Source organism: Delphinapterus leucas, chromosome 12 (assembly GCF_059928025.1).
Source record: "Delphinapterus leucas isolate spDelLeu-1000000601 "Yukka" chromosome 12, BTC_Dleu_Yukka2, whole genome shotgun sequence".
In the NCBI taxonomy this organism is placed as follows: domain Eukaryota; kingdom Metazoa; phylum Chordata; class Mammalia; order Artiodactyla; family Monodontidae; genus Delphinapterus; species Delphinapterus leucas.
Window position 1 is genome coordinate 66,563,453 of NC_143140.1, and position 17,845 is coordinate 66,581,297.

Sequence of the window (17,845 nt, forward strand, 5' to 3'; positions counted from 1 at the left end):
TGATTAGAAAGCAAATCCTCCCCAATCATTAGCACAGAAAACTAGATGAGTTCAAACTGTCTTTAATGTCAAATGGAATTCAGTCATAAACGTCTCAATTCCCATCATTACTGTTCTCTCCCAAGGCTACCACTATATTTACAATGTCCCTGAAGCTCTTCACTCTGCTTATGCTCACACACACAGCTAATAAGGCTGGAGCCAGGATTAATCCTCATTTACATGACCCAAACCTCAATTATACCATTATACCATACTGTATTATTTCAGCGTAGCCAAAAAAGAGGCAAAATTATCATAACACTTAAATATAATCCTTGATGAGAAAAAATATATATTTGGAAATCATTGGTCTATACTGGGGAGCAAGCCATTCGAAGTTTCTTAGTAAACTTGAGATGCAACAATGAATATGATAAAGCGATGTCCTACACCATCACAATATTTTGCAAAGCTATGATCATTAATAATGTGGATATTATCAGGTAAGTTGTTGCTGAGTTGCTGGTCCCGCCTGAGATGGAACGTACGTCTTTAGTGTACCATCTGCCAAACAGTGACACTGTTAGGATAGGCTCAGATGATCCATTCTTGTTTACCAAACGCCCATCTTTTAGTACCTAAAGAAAAAGTGGGAAAAGTATAGTCAACTTGATTAGAATATACATTACAAGCAGACTCATGATTTTGAAACCATCCTAGATATCATGGTAGGTAAGGGGGCTAGGGCTGGGGTTGGGGGTTGGGGAACAGATGGGAAAGATAGGAAACAGCTATTTTATATGTAAGGAAGACTAGAGCCATTCTAGAGGGTTCAATAATTGAGTTTAAACAATCAGATGTAACCCTTAATGAAAAGTCAGAAATCATCAGTAGCAAAAATTTATTGAGTCCAATTATAGGCAAGATAACCGGGAACCAGAGGAACACAAATAACACCCTTCCCTCAAGAAGCTTAAACGTTAATGGTGAAACTGAGAAGATCCCACATATAAAGAGAGAAATCAGTATATTAGTATATTGCAGAGAGAAACAGGTATGTGCTTAGGAGGTCTGAGAAGGAATAGCTGAACTGCTCTGCTTCCCAAGGTGGGATACAGTCTGCTACAAGGAGCAGTTAGGAATTTCTCCCTGGGGCTGTATGATGGAAGACTTTGTGCCAAGTGGAAATCAAGCAGCAAAGGCTCATTCTGAGACAGGAATGTATGTGACAGATCTAGGCAATGTGCTTTCTCACTCCAATTTGGTTAGAACAAGTTGTGTGCTGGAGCCAGTTGTGTGTAAGCTCACAACAACAGACTGTTAAAACTCCAGGAACTTTGACAGCTGGTTGTTAAACGTGGCTGTTCTTGAAATTGATGGTGGTGAGAATATTTACATCATGATAACTGGCAAATGCCACAAATCTGAACTTTTCTTTTTCTTCCTCAGAGAGTGGCGTGTTACAATTTACAGCACATCACTAGCTGGAGTTGAAGATTATTGAAGAGGAGACTAAGCCATATGGTCAAAGAGAACTGTAGGGATCGGATTTGTGAAAGCCATGAATGATCAGATCTATATCCTGAAGGCAAGAGGCTTCTCTGTAAGGGAGTAATGTATGCAAAGTAATGGAACAAGAATAGAAAAAAACACAAATAGACAACAGATAGAACAAGAATTAAAGAAAATGAGTTCATCATCAGTTGTGAGAAGGACAGTTTGGATGGGGAAGAGCTTAGAAGGTGAGAAATTAGATACTTTATAACTAGAAGTAGAAAATAACTAAATATCCTCAAAGTTGATTATTGTGGTGACACATACACACAAATACATAGCTCACTGACAAGTCGTGAAACACACAACCTGTTGGTAATTAAATGAACAAATATAAAATGTTAAATGTTCATTGTTTATTGTGTTCATTGTTTCTAAATAGTCCCTTGTTTATTAAATTGTTCCTCAAAGAACAAAAATGAAATAACAGAGGTATATTTCAAATTACATTTGGGTGAAAGTTTGAAACAAGTTAAACACAAATATTTAGTTTTCTTGTGACTTTTCATCAATATAGTAAAATTGTGTCTATTTTGACCTTCTTGGAATTAATTGTTCCACATCGGTGATTGTCCCTTGGGTTCTAGTTAGAACTTAGCTTCTTACTGTTTTCTTGTTACAAATTTTCCTAAAATATACTATATAATAGTATAATAGTATACTATATAACTGGCCTTCTAAGATAATTTGATAATTTGACCTTTTTGACTATTCCCTTAAACTGGTAGTTTTTACCCACCAAAATCACCTGTAGGACTATGAAAAATACAGGTCTCATCCTCAGAGATTCTGATTTACTGTATCTACAGTGGAACCTGGCCTCCTACTCCCCCACTCTGCCTGCACATTGATGTATACTTACATGATGTTCAGTACATGTGGCCTAATTCTGGCAAGCTTTTCCTCCAGTTGTTGATGAACTTGGTTAACTAGGTAAACCTTTTGAGGTAAGTACCTAAAAATACATCCTGATGCTTGTATAATGCTTCACTGTTCACAAAGTGCTTTCACATGCATTACCAAATCAGTGAGGAAGATATTCTCCCCATTTTACAGGCAGGAAATTCGGAGGTTAACTGACTTGCACAAACTTACATAACTAGTTAGTTGCAGAGGCCATACTTCTGATAATATGCCAGAGTTAACCTACAATGTTAAAGCAAGATGTTTCCCACAGTTGTGGTGATGGTCAGTAACATTTCATGCTCTTAGCGTAGAACTAAGGATGGGGAAAAGATAGGCAATGAATATGTTGGAATCTCTGCAGAAGTGATCCTCAAAGATAATGTGTAAATATGTGTTGATGGAGAGTCCATTAGTCAAGGAAACTGGGGAAATACTCAGGAAGACATGGTCAGTGTGACTCATGTAAAAATCTTGTCATCGATGGCAGGGGTCCCCAACCCCCGGGCCACGGACTGGTACCGGTACCAGTCCGTGGCCTGTTAGGAACCGGGAGACACAGCAGGAGGTGAGTGGAGGGCAAGTGAGCGAAGCTTCATCTGTATTTACAGCCGCTTCCCATCACTCGTGTTACTGCCTGAGCTCCGCCTCCTCTGAGGATCTAATGCCGCCGCTGATCTATTTTTTAAAATCATACTCAGAAAATTAGATTGTGTGCTAAATTTAAATGGCAGGGCTTACAAGATATAGTGCACCCATACCTAAGCTTACCTGGGTGAACCGTACTTTCCCATCTCTGACTTCCTTGAATTGGCTCCTGAAACTTTCAGTTCATTTACACATATTTGTGCCACTCTAGCCAACTTTCAACTACTGGATTTGAGTTCCAGACCCCTTACTTCAGATCTGATCAAGATTTTCTGTAGTTGGCCTTTAAGCTTTTATTCCAGCCTCAATTTGCTCATGAGATTCTGCCTAACTGGGTTCTATGGCAGCCAAGGATTCCCATTCTCTGGGTTTCCCAGCCTTAAGGCTGCACTGTATGTTGAACTGTTGGTATCACAGAATTAAATATTTTTATAAATATGACCAATTCCAATCTGATAAAACAGGCAGACACAGATATATGACCATAAGCAATCTGCAATTTTAAAGACTTCCTTGCTTGATGTTTTGGATTAATTAACTTACATCCTATTTTTTCTTTTATAAAAAAAAAATGCAGTGATTTCACTTTAGGTTCTGAAACTCTGCCACTGTTTGTCACAGTTCAGTGAAGACATTCAGGGCCAAACTTGTAGAGTATGTGTATGTACATGTGTATATGTGCCATGTACTGACTAGAAGATACAAACCTACAGAATCTTAATTTTAACTTGAGACTAGCTTAATTTGTGGATTAATTGGCTATGGTCACTATGGTTTATGAAATAAATAATTGATTTTCTGTTTGTCTCTACATGTGACAAAAAGAAACTAAAAATCTGTAAGTAAATATTCTGCAATGAATGTTGCCTCAGGCTCATAGGGTCTAGGTATCTGATGGTGTTATTCCAACAAAGTGTCATCACTTTAGAATTAGTTGCTGTATGTTGCAAAAATGGTCACAAAAATTTCCCCTCCTTTATCCATACCCTTTGCAGTATGATTTTACAGCTCTTCCCATTGAGAGTTCTGCAGTATTTATTTCTCCACCCTTTGAATCTACCTTGGTCATGTGACTTGCTTTGGTAGATGAGATATCTGCAAACATGTTGCAAGTAGAGACTTGAAAAGAACTGGCCTATTGTGTCTTTCCCTATTTATGCTCTCGGACTCCTTAATCTAACATGTGAACAAGACAAGGCTTTCTGGAAGATGAGGGACCACAGAGGCAGAGTGGCACCAATCATCCCACCTCTCCAAGACTATGCCATCACAAACCAGCCAGCCCCAAATAACCCTCCTGCTAGCAGCAGATGCATGAATGAGCCCAACCAAGATCAACTGAGCCTCTTCTAGTCCAGAAGAACAGCCTAGCTACACCCAGTTCACATCACCAACCACAAAATCAGGGCTAAAGAAATAGTTATTGTGTAAAGCCATGAAATTTTGAGGAGTCTCTTACACAGCAAAAGTTAACAGATACAGTTATCATAGACTGTTTTATTTGACTTCAGAAAACAGATAAAATGAAGACACTCTTACAGTTATCCTACCTCAAATTTTCCAGGTGCCAGATTGATTTTAGTAAGTAGCACTTCAGGGAAAACATACTCCGTTCTAAATGTGCCACTTAGGGAGAACATTTCAAATCTTGTCAGAGCAGTGTCTACTGGCTGTCCACAAGTTGCCAGATTAGTAGATTTACATTTCACCATTGTGCATACCTGTGTAGAAAAGACACAAATAAAATGCAATGTCTTGCATCTAAGTTACTTGTACTAGAACTGTTGACTCAGTTTATAAACGTAGCAAAGTAAATATTTTCACCATTTGATAAAGGGATTTGGATCATATAATTACCTGCTTTATTGAAAATGGCAAATGATTAAGAACCAACTCCCACTTCCTGGGTAACTAGCGGGATTGAAAGAAAGAAGCCAGTTTAAAACTAGATTTGTAATAGGAAAGAACAAATCCACTCCATATTGGATCTGTTTCTTTTTATTTAAACCTTTGTAGTCTACTGCTTTTGCTACAAGTTAATCACTAAAGGCATGCTGCCTATAAGCTTTAAATTATACAAAATGAACCATCTCTGAGAATCCTGCCTTTCATGTAATGAGCTAAAATACCTTTGTTTAGCTCACAGGAAACTTCCAGACCAGGCATACCTATGAATGGCTGCAGGAAGGAAAAAATAAACACATCCCCTCCAGAGTCTGAATGGAACTAGGATTTTACCCCCTCCCCATTTAGTGTAAAAGAAGCCTGAATTCTACCTCAGGGAAGATGGTTCTTTGGGACACTAGTCCACCATCTTCTCAGTCTGCTGGCTGTCCAAATAAAGTCACTATTCCTTGTCCCAACAACTCATCTTTCAATGTATTGGTCTGTCATACAGCAAGCAGTACAAGCTTGGACTTGGTAACAGATATAAACCATTAGTCTGGCATGTCAGATGATGGCATTTGGCCCAAGAAAGTAGAGGTATTTGGGAAACAGGAGTACAAAAGCCAAAAGGATGATTAAAATTTTGACCATCTCTCTTTTTTTTCATATCTTTTTCCTTAGGAGAAGGCAGTGAGGCACAGAGTAAAATAAGAAAAAACAAATGCATAGCCAACATTATACAAAAAGTTTAAAAAATTTGTCACTGGAAGGGCATTAAATGATCAGGACATTTGGTTACAAGAGAAGTTAAAATAAAAGTGATATCCCTACTTATTGTTGGTTTTAAAAGTTAAAACAAGACTTTATATTCAGATGTGTCAGCAAAGCTACTTAAAGAAGCCTTCTTGAAGTTCATTTCAATATGTAAACTGGTTTCATTAGTCAAATAGAAAATCAGCATTGTCAGGCTAATGTATTCTTTTAATGTGCTCAAAGCAAACAATCAATGATACTTAGCCCCCCTGCAAATATCACATGATTAATCCCAAAGTGTGTGTGTGTGTGTGTGTGTGTGTGTGTGTGTGTGACACTGGCAATGCATGCAGTCATGCCAAGGAAAAGCATTTGGTTCCCTGGGACAAATATGAAAACTTAACCCTGGAATTTACTGACATCCAAACATTCCCTTTCTCTCGAGCTGAGATTACCTGCCAATACTCTCTTCTCCTTCTGCCATGAAGTCCAGCAAACGCTCCTAGAACATATACTTCATTCTCTTTTCCTAACATTCTGTAGCTTAAATGACAGCACAGCTCTTTTTGACAGACTGTAAGGTTTCCTGCATTTTCAAAGAGTTCTGTGAAGTTGAACTCATCCCGGGAAATAAAGCCCCTAAAGGAATTTTTCTGTCCTGGGAATGGTTTGATGGTGGTGGCGTAGGCACTCCAATTCACAGCTGGTGGGTAGGTTGGAGAGTTTCGGGGATACGAATCCACCTCTGCAAAGAGGATCTTTCCCAACTCTGTTTCCATATCATAATGGTATGCTTTGGGAGAGTGTGGTGCATAGATACCACTGCCTGTGAATGGAAGACAAGTCTTTTAAAAACAAAAAGCAAACCCAACACCACCAGTTTCCTCATCAGAATTGAGCATGTGGTCATGTCACAAGATCAGTCACAATGAGAAAGCACAAGGCACTGAACACCTAAGTATAATACTTCTCCTATTCTCTACTGGAGGAGATTAAACTACATGATCAGTGGTCTGATTTCAAATAAACTTTGAATATAATTTACTAGCATTATAGAAAATTAAGCCAAATATTAAAATCGTTGTACTCAGGAGTTCCTGAGAGGTAGGGAAGTTAGTACAAAATTCCCTCCTGTTCTCCATTGTGGTGGTTTTCAAATATGTTCCAAAATTCTTCAACACTCCTTTCTCCAATGGGTGGGTCTAATTCCCTTCACTTTGAGTGTGGGCTTGACTTAGTGACATACTCCTAATCAATAGAACATGGTAGAAATAATGGTTTGTGACTAGTCATTAATGGCAATGCAGCTTTCCTCTTTCTCTCTCTCTCTCTCTTTATCTCCCTCTCTCTCTCCCTCTTTCTCCCATTACTTGTTCTGGAGGAAGCCAGCTGCTATGTCATAAGGATACATCACACAGCCCTATGGAGAGGCCCATGTGCAAGAAATGAAGGTCTCCTCTCAACACCCACTGAGAAAGAGAGGAGCCCTACCAACAGCCATATGAGTGAGCCATCCTGGAAGCAGACCTGCCAGCCCCAATCAAGCCTTCAGATGACTTTTAGCCCAGCCAACAGTTTAATGTAACCTGAAGAGATGGCCTGAGCCAGGACCACCCAGTTAAGCTACTCCCAAATTCCTGACCAACACAAATTGTAAGATAATAAATGTTTATTGTTTTTAAGCCACTTTCACTTTTTACTTTTAAAGCAACTTGTTATACAGCAACATGTCAATAATACACTACTCTACCTTGCCAGTTATAGAGCATATCTTGTTTAGTTCCCTGCTTTGCCCCCTACTATCTCGTGGCCTTTGGCAAGTTACTTGCATTTTTGTGTGTCTCAGTTTTCTAATCTGCAAAATTGGAATGCTAGTACTCAGTGCATACATAGGGTTGTTGTGAGGATAGATGAAATAATACACATAAAAGTCTTAACACAGCCATAGCTGTTATAATCAAGCAGTAGCTTTTCTTTTCTTCTTCCTTTTTTTTTTTTTTTTTTTAATAAAAGGATACAAACATAGTGAGAAGCCTCAATGAAGAACCAAAAACTTACAACAAGTTATATCTGAGGCACAAATTTCTCTGCGTTTAGAAATATAATCAGCAAACCACATCTGGTCATGAATTACCTGTCATTTTTAGGCTGACATTATGTGTGTTGGCCACAAGAAGATTAACTCTCATTCCCATTGCCCAAGCTGAATGAAATTCAATAGCTGTCAAAAAGGGCAAAACATTCATCCAAGCTGTGGGAAACAATATAGTGTCCACGTGGAAATCTTTCACCAGGGTCACAGCAGGATCATGGAAGAGAATACCAAAGCATGTGAAAATGCCAAACTTTCCAAAGGAGGTGTTGAAAGTCACCAGCTCCGGCTTTTCGGGGACATCAAACTGAAGCTCAGAGTAGAGGTTGTACTATAACAAACACACAGGATGAAACCAGGAAAGGCTTTTTTATTGAAAAGGTGACACATGAAAACTCTCCAAGTTAGTAATTTTGAGATTTGGCAATGCTCAATGGCAGGAAATCTATAGAAGGTGAATGACTCTGGTGAGTGGAAGTTAATTTCCAAAGAAAAATACGAAGAAATATAGTCTCTCTCACTCCCTCTCTCCCTCTCTCTCTCTCTATCTTTCCCTCTCTTTCTCTCTCTCTCCCTCCCTCTCTCTCCTTATCTTCCTCCCTCTCTCAATGAGGAGCCAAATACCTCCCCATAAATCCTAAGCACTATGTGTGTCTTGAAAGCTGAAGACATACATCATTTTTCTTTGAGTCCCTGATACCTAGAAACATAATAGATGCACAATAAATATCTATTAATCAGATGAGGGAGGCCCTCTCCCTCTTTACAGTGTCCCATCCAAAGTAATTTCAGGGACTCTTACCCAGCTTTCAAAATTGTTGTTAAAAATAAATATTTTATTTCATTCTCTCTGATTCCTTCCAAGTAAACTTGAGAAATGAACCTAGTCTAACTTAATAATCAGGGTCAACAGCTTAATAAAATGATTTGCAAAGTAGAAAAGACTGAGGGTTGGGAGCCAGACTATTAAAACTTCTCTCTAAATTTATTTTCTACCTAAAAAAAATTTTTAATTGAAATTTACTAGCATTTTAAGAATTGATTGACAAAAGTACTCTTATCAGGTCCATATGTCAGAGAGCATGGGTCACGAACTGTTCCAAGGTACCCTGATGGAAGAGTGAGAGCTTCTCACTTTAGGATGACCCAGGTCCTCATTAGCTGTCCACATCCATTGCACTGTGCCATCCTGCCGTTTACTGGGCCTGGATAAATGGATTGACCAACTATGCTACCAGTCTAACTAGGTCAACACTTACAGAATGGAAGAGTAGCTGCAAAGAAAGAGCCTTTAAAAATAATACTCACAATGCAAACACAGTCTCTGAAACAAGGAAAATGGAAGTACTGACATTTCTATTTCCAGTCTGAGACACATTTTTGAGAACACAGAAGTTTAATTACATATAAAAACAAGTTGTGAAACCCACAAGTTTATGAAGAAAACTTTTTGAAAGTTTTGTGTTTTATTTATAAATACACAACTAAACACACAAGTAAATATAAATATATTTTATTTTGAGGACTCACGTTAAAATTTTTTTCCATATAAAGGTATATGATCAAAAACATTTGAAAGTCATTGGCTCAATATCACTCCTCTTGAGTAATTTTTATTTTTTACTAGGAGTTCCAGGAGATAATTTCTCCAGTCAGAAGATTTTGAAGCCACAATTAAGATGCTTAGAAAACATATGGGAGAGGAAAAGGGACATTCACACTGACCTGGACATCCCATAACCATTTAAAAGGTCAGCCTCTCTCCCGGTCCAATTTAGTACAAAATTATGACTTCAGGTTATTTTACTCTTTCAATTCAGATTTTAAAGTAAAAATCTTATGATTTGACCTTAAATCAACAAGAGGATAATTAAATTAACTGGTATAGAAACTAAAAGAGAAAGATCATTTTTGTGACCTGCTAGAAAGCAGGGAAATTAACTTCCATGTAACTGATTCATACAATGTGAAAACATCTTTTACCATTTCAAAATTAAATGGTATCCAGACTACAGTCATCTCAGTATCTTTTATATCAATATTAAAATTACTTGTTTTATATATGCAAAAACTTTATCTCAATCCTGGACTATTACCAAACCTTTCTTAGAGGTCTCTGCCTACAGTTTTTTCCACGTTTCTAAAGTGTCATTTTCTTTATTGCTCGCTTTAAAAAAATCTTGGTAACATCGTGTTATAAGAGAATGGAGCTCTAACTCTTAAACACAACATCCGCCCCCTCATAGCAGGCTCCATGTTACACACCCACCCCCTCTTACCTTATGGTAACGTGCCACCAGCTTTCCATTTGCATCATATACCACGTTGGTGTTGTATTGATAATGGCCATTAGGAGGACACGCGGAGTCACGGGAATTACATGGCTTTTTGTGCCCAATATTTGCCAGGACATAGATAGAGTTGTTCTTGGCCAGGCAGCTGAGTCTTGCTTGTACTGGTGTATGACCAAATCTAAATCCAGTTTTAATTAAGACATTTCAGTAAGTCAGACAGAGAAAGACAAATACTGTATGACATAACTTATGTGTGGAATTTTTAAAAGTCAAACTTGTAGAAACAGAAGATTGAATGGTGGTTACTAGGGGCTGGATTGTGGGGAACTGGGGAGATGAAGTTTAAGGGTACAAACTTGCAACTAATAGATAAATAAGTCCTGGAGGCTGAATGCATAACATAGCGCTTATAGTCAACAACCCTGCATGATAAACTTCAAAGTTGCTGTGAAACTGGATCTTAATTGTTCTCATACAAAAAAGAAATGATAATTATGTGATATGATAGAGATTATATGTAGAAGTCACAAATTGTGCCTAACCTTGATGAATTTTTTTCCACATTGTATCTATTGCTCCAGCAATTTATTATTCACTCTCCTGCACCAACAGTTGTCATCTCTCTACTAGATCATTCCATCAGCATGCAAATATGCTCTAGTACCTCTCATCTTTAATCAAAATAAAATAAAAACCTCTCTTGACCCCCATGCCCCTCTACTTTATGCTCCATACCTTAGGTCCATCTTACAACAAAACTCCCTGGAAGAGCTGGACATTTTGCAATCCTCAGCCCATCTTCTCCCGTTCTCTTTAGAAGTGCTCAGATCAGCTTTCATCGCTATCATCCCACCCGACAACTCTCACTAATACTGATGATGACATCCACGTGATGTCATCTTCATGTGACATCTTGTGATCTTGTGCTACTTACCTGCAGCAGTTGACACAGTTACTTACACCCTCCTCCCGGAAACACTTCACCTTGCTTATTGGACCCCACGCTCTCATTCTCCTACTCACTGGGTGCTTTTCTCCATCTCCTTTTCTGGTTCCTCCTCGTCTGCACTGAGTCTAAACGCTGTAGTTTCTTATAGCTCAAGCATTAGATCTTTTCTCTAACTCACTCCACAGGTGAACTCATCACGGTGTTAAAAATTGTTTTCTCCCTCTTAGCGGTAAGTTTCTTTTCTTTTTATAAAGGAAGTTTATTCTTTTATTATTTCCAAAAATAATCCAGCTCCTAAAGTCTTGAAGTTTAAGATGTATTTGGGAATTTGTTTCTTGGTAGTTAGGGAATAGCCAAATGAGCTTTCCTTCTGGCGTGAGAGCAGAGGTAGTGGCCTCAGCGTGTTAGTTGTGGTAATCCGAAATGCAGACGTATTACCTGGGTAGTGCAGGAATGGAACACCACTGGAACTCCCCTAGAAATGGTAGTGCTGTGAGCCATTAGACCAAGGCCAGCTCTGAGTGCCCTGAACTTTGGAAGCCCATACTCTGAAGATACCAAGATAACTGACAAATAAATAGCAGACTACAACAGAAGGGACATCTTACCTTTGTGACTTTCTTTTTAGCTGTAACTCTGTGGCCTTATGTTATGCAAAGCGGTCTATAATTCTTATCTTTGGAGATGAAAGGAGTATGAACAGAAATGTTTGCAGGTCTTATAGAAAATTTGACTACTGTGTCTTTACAATGAATTGAATAACTTTATATGATGAAACTAACTTTCCTACTATAGAAATACTTTTAAAAAGTTTATGTTTAAGGACATAAAAATGTGCTTGACAGTGAGTGCCTAGAACTGTGACACTAAAGAAGGGAAATCCTATCTAAGAAGGTACATTTCTGTACCAGAGCTGTGTCGTAACCATCCTTTGGGCCCTCTGCTGGAAAAGTAGAATCAAGTCTCAAATAATGTCTTTTTAATTATATCCTATAGTATTACAGATGTAGGGCAGTACTGTATCATACCTCTGTGAATGTAAAATATCTTGTACCTGCTTTACGATACACAGTAGTGACCATGCTTTATCAGATCTATTTATAATGATGTTATTCTAGAATGTCTTCTTTCCAGATGATGATTGAGAAGCTAATAAAGAAAATGGTGCCAGGTACCACAACAGTAACAGAACTTTGCTGTTTTCTGAGGTTTTGTTTTTTACCTTTTTTTCTTTAATGGAGTACGCTGGATGTCTCTATAATTTTGTTCAGATGACTGCAGAACCTGGAAAAGCTGTTGCTGGTATTGACGTATAAAATACTGCTCTTGGTCTTTGTATATAAATAAATATATATATATATGCACATATATATGTATATACATAAAATTGGAATTTTTGGAAACTTTAGCTGTGCTGTCAACTTTGGAAAAAGTATCCCAGTTGTACTGTGTTGGGTTGGCACTGTACAGAAATTAACAGCTATATTGGTCTAGAAATGTTAACACATAATTTTTTCCATTTGTACAGGGGTAACACACTGTATTAAATATGTAAGGTCTTATCTACATGGGTTTGATTACAAAAACTAACAAAGTAATCTCTAAATAAAAATTAAAATTAAAATGTGCTTGAAAGGTCTCTATTTTTACCCTGAATAAAGAATATGTAGAGTGTTTTTTTATTTTTGTGGTTTCATCTGTGAATAGGTAACTCTTTGAGACATTTCTGCTTCCACTGAGGACCAAGATTCTTTGCTCTTTGACATTACTGACCAATGTGGAGGTGGCAATACACTTATTGATAAGTTATTAACCTTACTTGAGAATAGTCACACTAAATGTGAAAGGAACAGAGTGAGAGCCATGTTAGGGTATCTTTTTAAAACTAAATATGATTATCAATATTTAAAAATGCAACTTTACTATTCTTGCATAGATGATAGATACTGTGTTTTATTTCCTAAAGCTTAATAGGTTTGAACATGGAGTTTATTTATAGAAGGCAAATAAGAGGAAGTTTATAAAAATGAGTGTCTGAATAGAATGATGATAAACTTATCCATCCTATAAACTACATTATTACATTAGTTTCATTAAGAGCAATGTGATTTGAAAAAAAGGCCTGTATTGGGCTTCCCTGGTGGCACAGTGGTTAGGAATCTGCCTGCCAATGTAAGGGCATGGGTTCGAGCCCTGGTCCGGGAAGATCCCACATGCCGCTGAGCAACTAAGCTCGTGTGCCACAACTACTGAGCCCAGGTGCCACAACTACTGAAGCCTGTGCACCTAGAGCCTGTGCTCCGCAGCAAGAGAAGCCACCGCAGTGAGAAGCCCGCGCACCGCAACGAAGAGTAGCCCCCGCTCGCCGCAACCAGAGAAAGCCCACGTGCAGCAACAAAGACCCAACACAGCCAAAAATAAATAAATTTAAATAGGTAAATTTATATTCAAAAAAAAGGCCTGTATGTGAGAAGATTACTGTGGACCTAGATTTACTTAGGAGATATTTATAGATGGTTCCTCATTTGAGCTGCCACTGGTAAAGCACATCCCCGACCTCACCAATGAGAATCTAGTAAGATTCACCTTTGATTTTTACAGCACAATTATGTGTTTTGGAGTTTGCATTTAACAGGCAATCTGAATTCAAACCTCAGACGCTTCTTTATCATGACTGCACCTCCTGCTTCCTTACTGCAGCTCTTTATACATTTGCTGGTTACATGGGTTAATGAGTGAATGAATGCATGAAAAGGGATGGATTGATAGTTACTCTTACCCAGGTTAGTAAATCTGATTTAAAAATTTTTTTCTCCCTGACTTTCTCCCTCCAACACTGACCTTGCCAGACTCTTTCATGCCAGACTCGAATATGCAACTGCCAGGGTTACATCTCCAGTTGGATGTCTATTAAATCACAGATCAAACTTCAGATGCACAAATTTCTGAAATTTCTGATTTCCTGAGCTCCATCCCAGACTTTCTATTCCTTCAGTGCTCCTGTAACCGAGAGGACCCTATGGGACCTTCCCAGGACAGACTGCCCCCAACCTCCATGCCCTCTGCCTGCCTCCTTTTTTGTGGAAAAGCTTTAGTCTCCCAGGCCTCCCCTGAGTCGCAAAAAACTGGCTCAAGAATTAATGATTGGAAGGATGTAAACACATAGTAACAAAAAAATAGCAGTTGGGCGGGGAGAACTGGTAACAATTTAAATAATAGATTAGCCATACAGCAGAGTCACAGAATCTTTAGTTCCTCCCCAAAGAACATAAACAACAGAGTCTGACACACATTCCTCAATTGTTTTGCAGATACTAAAATCCCCACCAGATGGAAGAAGCTAATTGCATGATGACCATGAGCACATAACCCCCAGACTGGCTGGAGCCTGAGGATAGATGATGTTAACCCCTGTGACATCACCCTGTTACCTCACCATCAACCAATCAGAGAACTGTGCAAGAGCTGATCACACACCCTGCCACTCTCTCCCTCACCTTGCCTTTAAAAACCCTTCCTAAAATCCATCGGGCAGTTTCGGTCTTTTGAGCATGAGCTGCCTGTATGCCTTGCTTGGCCCTGCACTTTCCTTCACCACAGCCCGGTGTCAGTAGATAGGCTTTGCTGTGCCTGGGCAAGTGGAACCAAGTTTGGTTCAGTAACACTCCCTATGTCTGTAAATGGCAATTCCACGCCTCCAACTGCTCAGGCCAAACACTTGGGAGTCCCTCTTTGTTTGTTTGTTTGTTTTCTTTTGTTTTCTGGTCGTGCCGAGTGGCCTATGGGATCTTGGTTCCCCGACCAGGGATTGAACCTGTCGCCCCTTCAGTGGAAGCACGGAGTTCTAACCACTGGACCGCCAGGGACGTCTCATTAGCAGTAATCTTTTGATGTTGGGCTACCTTGTTTGTTTTTTCCTTTGGGGGGGTTGCAAAAACTCCTATATATCTTGGCTCCTACCTTACCTCTTTGGAACTGTCCGAAGAGGTATCTGAGGGGCTGTATCCCAGGCTAAAGTCCTTGGTAAAGCCCCAAAGAAAACATAATTGTCAACTATTAGGTTGTGCTTTTTTTTTTCAGTCAGCATCCCTATTCTTATCTCCAAATGACATTCTATATAATAAATGTGTTTGTTTACATCTATCTTCTCCCACTAGAATATTCATAAGCCACAGGGAGGGCAAAGACTTTGTTTTAATAAGTGCTATATCTCCTATTCTTAAAATAGTATCTGGCACACAGTAGATGCTCAATAAGTAATAGTTAAATGAATTAAATGTAACTGTATTGGGTGACAACGCAAGCCCATTTTCTGACAAAATTTCTTTTTTCTAGTGTAGTGCTATGAAAGAGGTATTTACTAACCATATGGAATAGACCTCTCCCCCAACCTTCACCAGTTTCCATAGCTACTGTGATATTTGACTAGTCCATAAATTTGCAACATATGTTGTTTTTAACAGGAAGTCCATCTTACAATCCTACTGTGAGATGAAAACAAATGGGTTGTCCCCCTTCTCAAAACTTCTAGGCAGAAAGATTGTCCAGGGCTTCCCTGGTGGTGCAGTGGTTGAGAATCTGCCTGCCAGTGCAGGGGACACGGGTTCGAGCTCTGGTCTGGGAAGATCCCACCTGCTGCGGAGCAACTAGGCCTCTGAGCCACAACTACTGAGCCTGCGCATCTGGAGCCCGTGCTCCACAACAAGAGAGGCCGAGACAGTGAGAGGCCCCCGCACCGCAATGAAGAGTGGTCCCCGCTCGCCACAACTAGGGAAAGCCCTCGCACAGAAATGAAGACCCAACACACCCAAAAATAAATAAATAAATTTATTAAAAAAAAAGAAAGAAAGACTGTCCAGCTATTGCCCCTCTTCTTCCACAAAAGTGTTTCTTACAAACATCATAGGAAGCATCAGCTCAGAACAGGAATGATTGGCAAGTGGAGCGGTTGACTGTCATGTAACCCCATATTCTCCTCATTGCGTGGTTAGTCTCTTTAGAGCTGAGAAAAGCTGTTTTCTGATAACCCTTATATAAAATTTACACTAAACACGAGTGCCTCAAAAAGCGTGGTATCCATAATCCTCCAGCAAGAACATGGCAAAGGGATGTTTAACAAACTTAATTTGAGGTACAAGAGTGAGAGAAAGTGCAAGAGGGTGAAAGAAAGTGCAAGAACGAGTGTGAAAGAGTGAGGGACTTTTTACTGCCAGTATGGAATTGTGCAATCCATGCCTCAATAATTCAAGCCTTAGTAGATAGTAGGAGTTATATATTAAATATACACACATATATTAAATATTTTACATTAGAAAATTTCTAGGTTACTTTTTCCCAGGAAAGTTAGCTTTATGAGCCTAGGAAAATGCAAAGTTTCAAAACATAAAGTCTCACTAGAAAGTAGATAGTGAGGTCTTTCTGCCTGGGAAACAGATTCTAGAGCAGAGAGACTATGAATTGAAATATAGTACCTTCAATAGAGACCTTGGAATATTTTTCAAACACAACCCCGTGTGTCCACTTCAGAAATTAATTTTCATGAGAAATTAATATTCATGAGATCGTGTTCCCCTTAGTTTCTAATCCCAGTAATAAATAATTTTATATTTCTCCAAATTTAATAAAGGTACTAGATTATAAATAATTTTTAAATGGCACCTAGGTACAATTTTTAAAAATCTAATGAATGCCAAGATATATATATAAATATAAAACAATAACATACACCACATACATGATCATTCAGAATTTATCATTTTGCTGAAGTGAACGTGTACATTTTAGAGAACCACAGCACTTTTGTACAAACAACTAGGATAACTCAAATACCTGTGTGGGTCTTGACATGGAATCCAATTCACCAGAGGATCTGGAATATCCTCCAGATAAGGGAAAATGGCTTCCCTGGTAAATTTCCATCCATAAATTGCATCTTCTGGAGTCACAATGATCTGAGCACCCTGTTCAAAACAAGTTAAATCAAAATTATTTCTCTATGTATGTAGACAATTCAACACTCCAATCTTCACCAGCTCTCATGCCCCTCATAAATTATGATTAGCAGAAATAAAAGAATACCTGTTCAGCAGCCTGCTTAATTGCTCTCTCCAGAATATCTATATTCCTGTTCATGAGGAGCAAGGCATAATCCTGAGAAACGGGTGTTTCTGTGTCATTTGGCAATATGACAGCATGTTCATATACTGCAGCTTTGAAAGTATCCAAAGCACTGACATGCAGAATAATTAGGGCAAAAACTGCCACGGAGGTTTGAAAAGAGGAAATGATCATGGTCAAGGTCTAGTGAGTTCCGCAAGTGAAAGTAACATTCATGTAGTATTTATAAAGGAAGGAACATTTAGGTAACATGACTGCCAGCTCTTATTTTACAATCTCATGAATATTATGCCTGATCATTTTGGAGGAAGAAAATTTCAGTTCCCTGAATACAATCAAAAAGTATTACAAGGGGCTTCCCTGGTGGCGCAGTGGTTGAGAATCCGCCTGCCGATGCAGGGGACACGGGTTCGTGCCCTGGTCTGGGAAGATCCCACATGCTGCGGAGCGGCTGGGCCCGTGAGCCATGGCCGCTGAGCCTGCGCGTCTGGAGCCTGGGCTCTGCAACGGGAGAGGCCACAGCAGTGAGTGGCCTGCGTACCGCAAAAAAAAAAAAAAAAATTACAAGGATTGTACATGTACTATTGATAAGATTTAATGTCAAATTTCAAAAAGACAAAATTCAAATATAGTACAATTGTACCCTTTTATTAATAGAAAATAGTA

The 17,845-nt window shown here is 38.9% G+C and overlaps 1 protein-coding gene across 2 annotated transcripts; it reads right to left on the reverse strand.

Moving 5' to 3' along the window:
* Nucleotides 1-46: 46 nt before the first annotated feature.
* Nucleotides 47-17,368, reverse strand: LOC111165830 (pantetheine hydrolase VNN2). 2 transcript variants are annotated; one of them, XM_022556814.1, is made up of 7 exons: nt 17,141-17,368; nt 16,892-17,022; nt 10,099-10,291; nt 7,862-8,150; nt 6,183-6,553; nt 4,638-4,808; nt 47-620 (listed from the first exon to the last, which is right to left on the reverse strand). In XM_022556814.1, exons 1-7 carry the CDS (start codon nt 17,351-17,353, stop codon nt 429-431), a joined length of 1,560 nt encoding a protein of 519 aa, XP_022412522.1. In that variant the 5' UTR covers nt 17,354-17,368; the 3' UTR covers nt 47-428. The 2 variants fall into 2 exon arrangements, with proteins under 2 accessions (XP_022412522.1, XP_022412530.1); XM_022556822.1 differs by lacking the exons at nt 6,183-6,553; nt 7,862-8,150.
* Nucleotides 17,369-17,845: the final 477 nt, after the last annotated feature.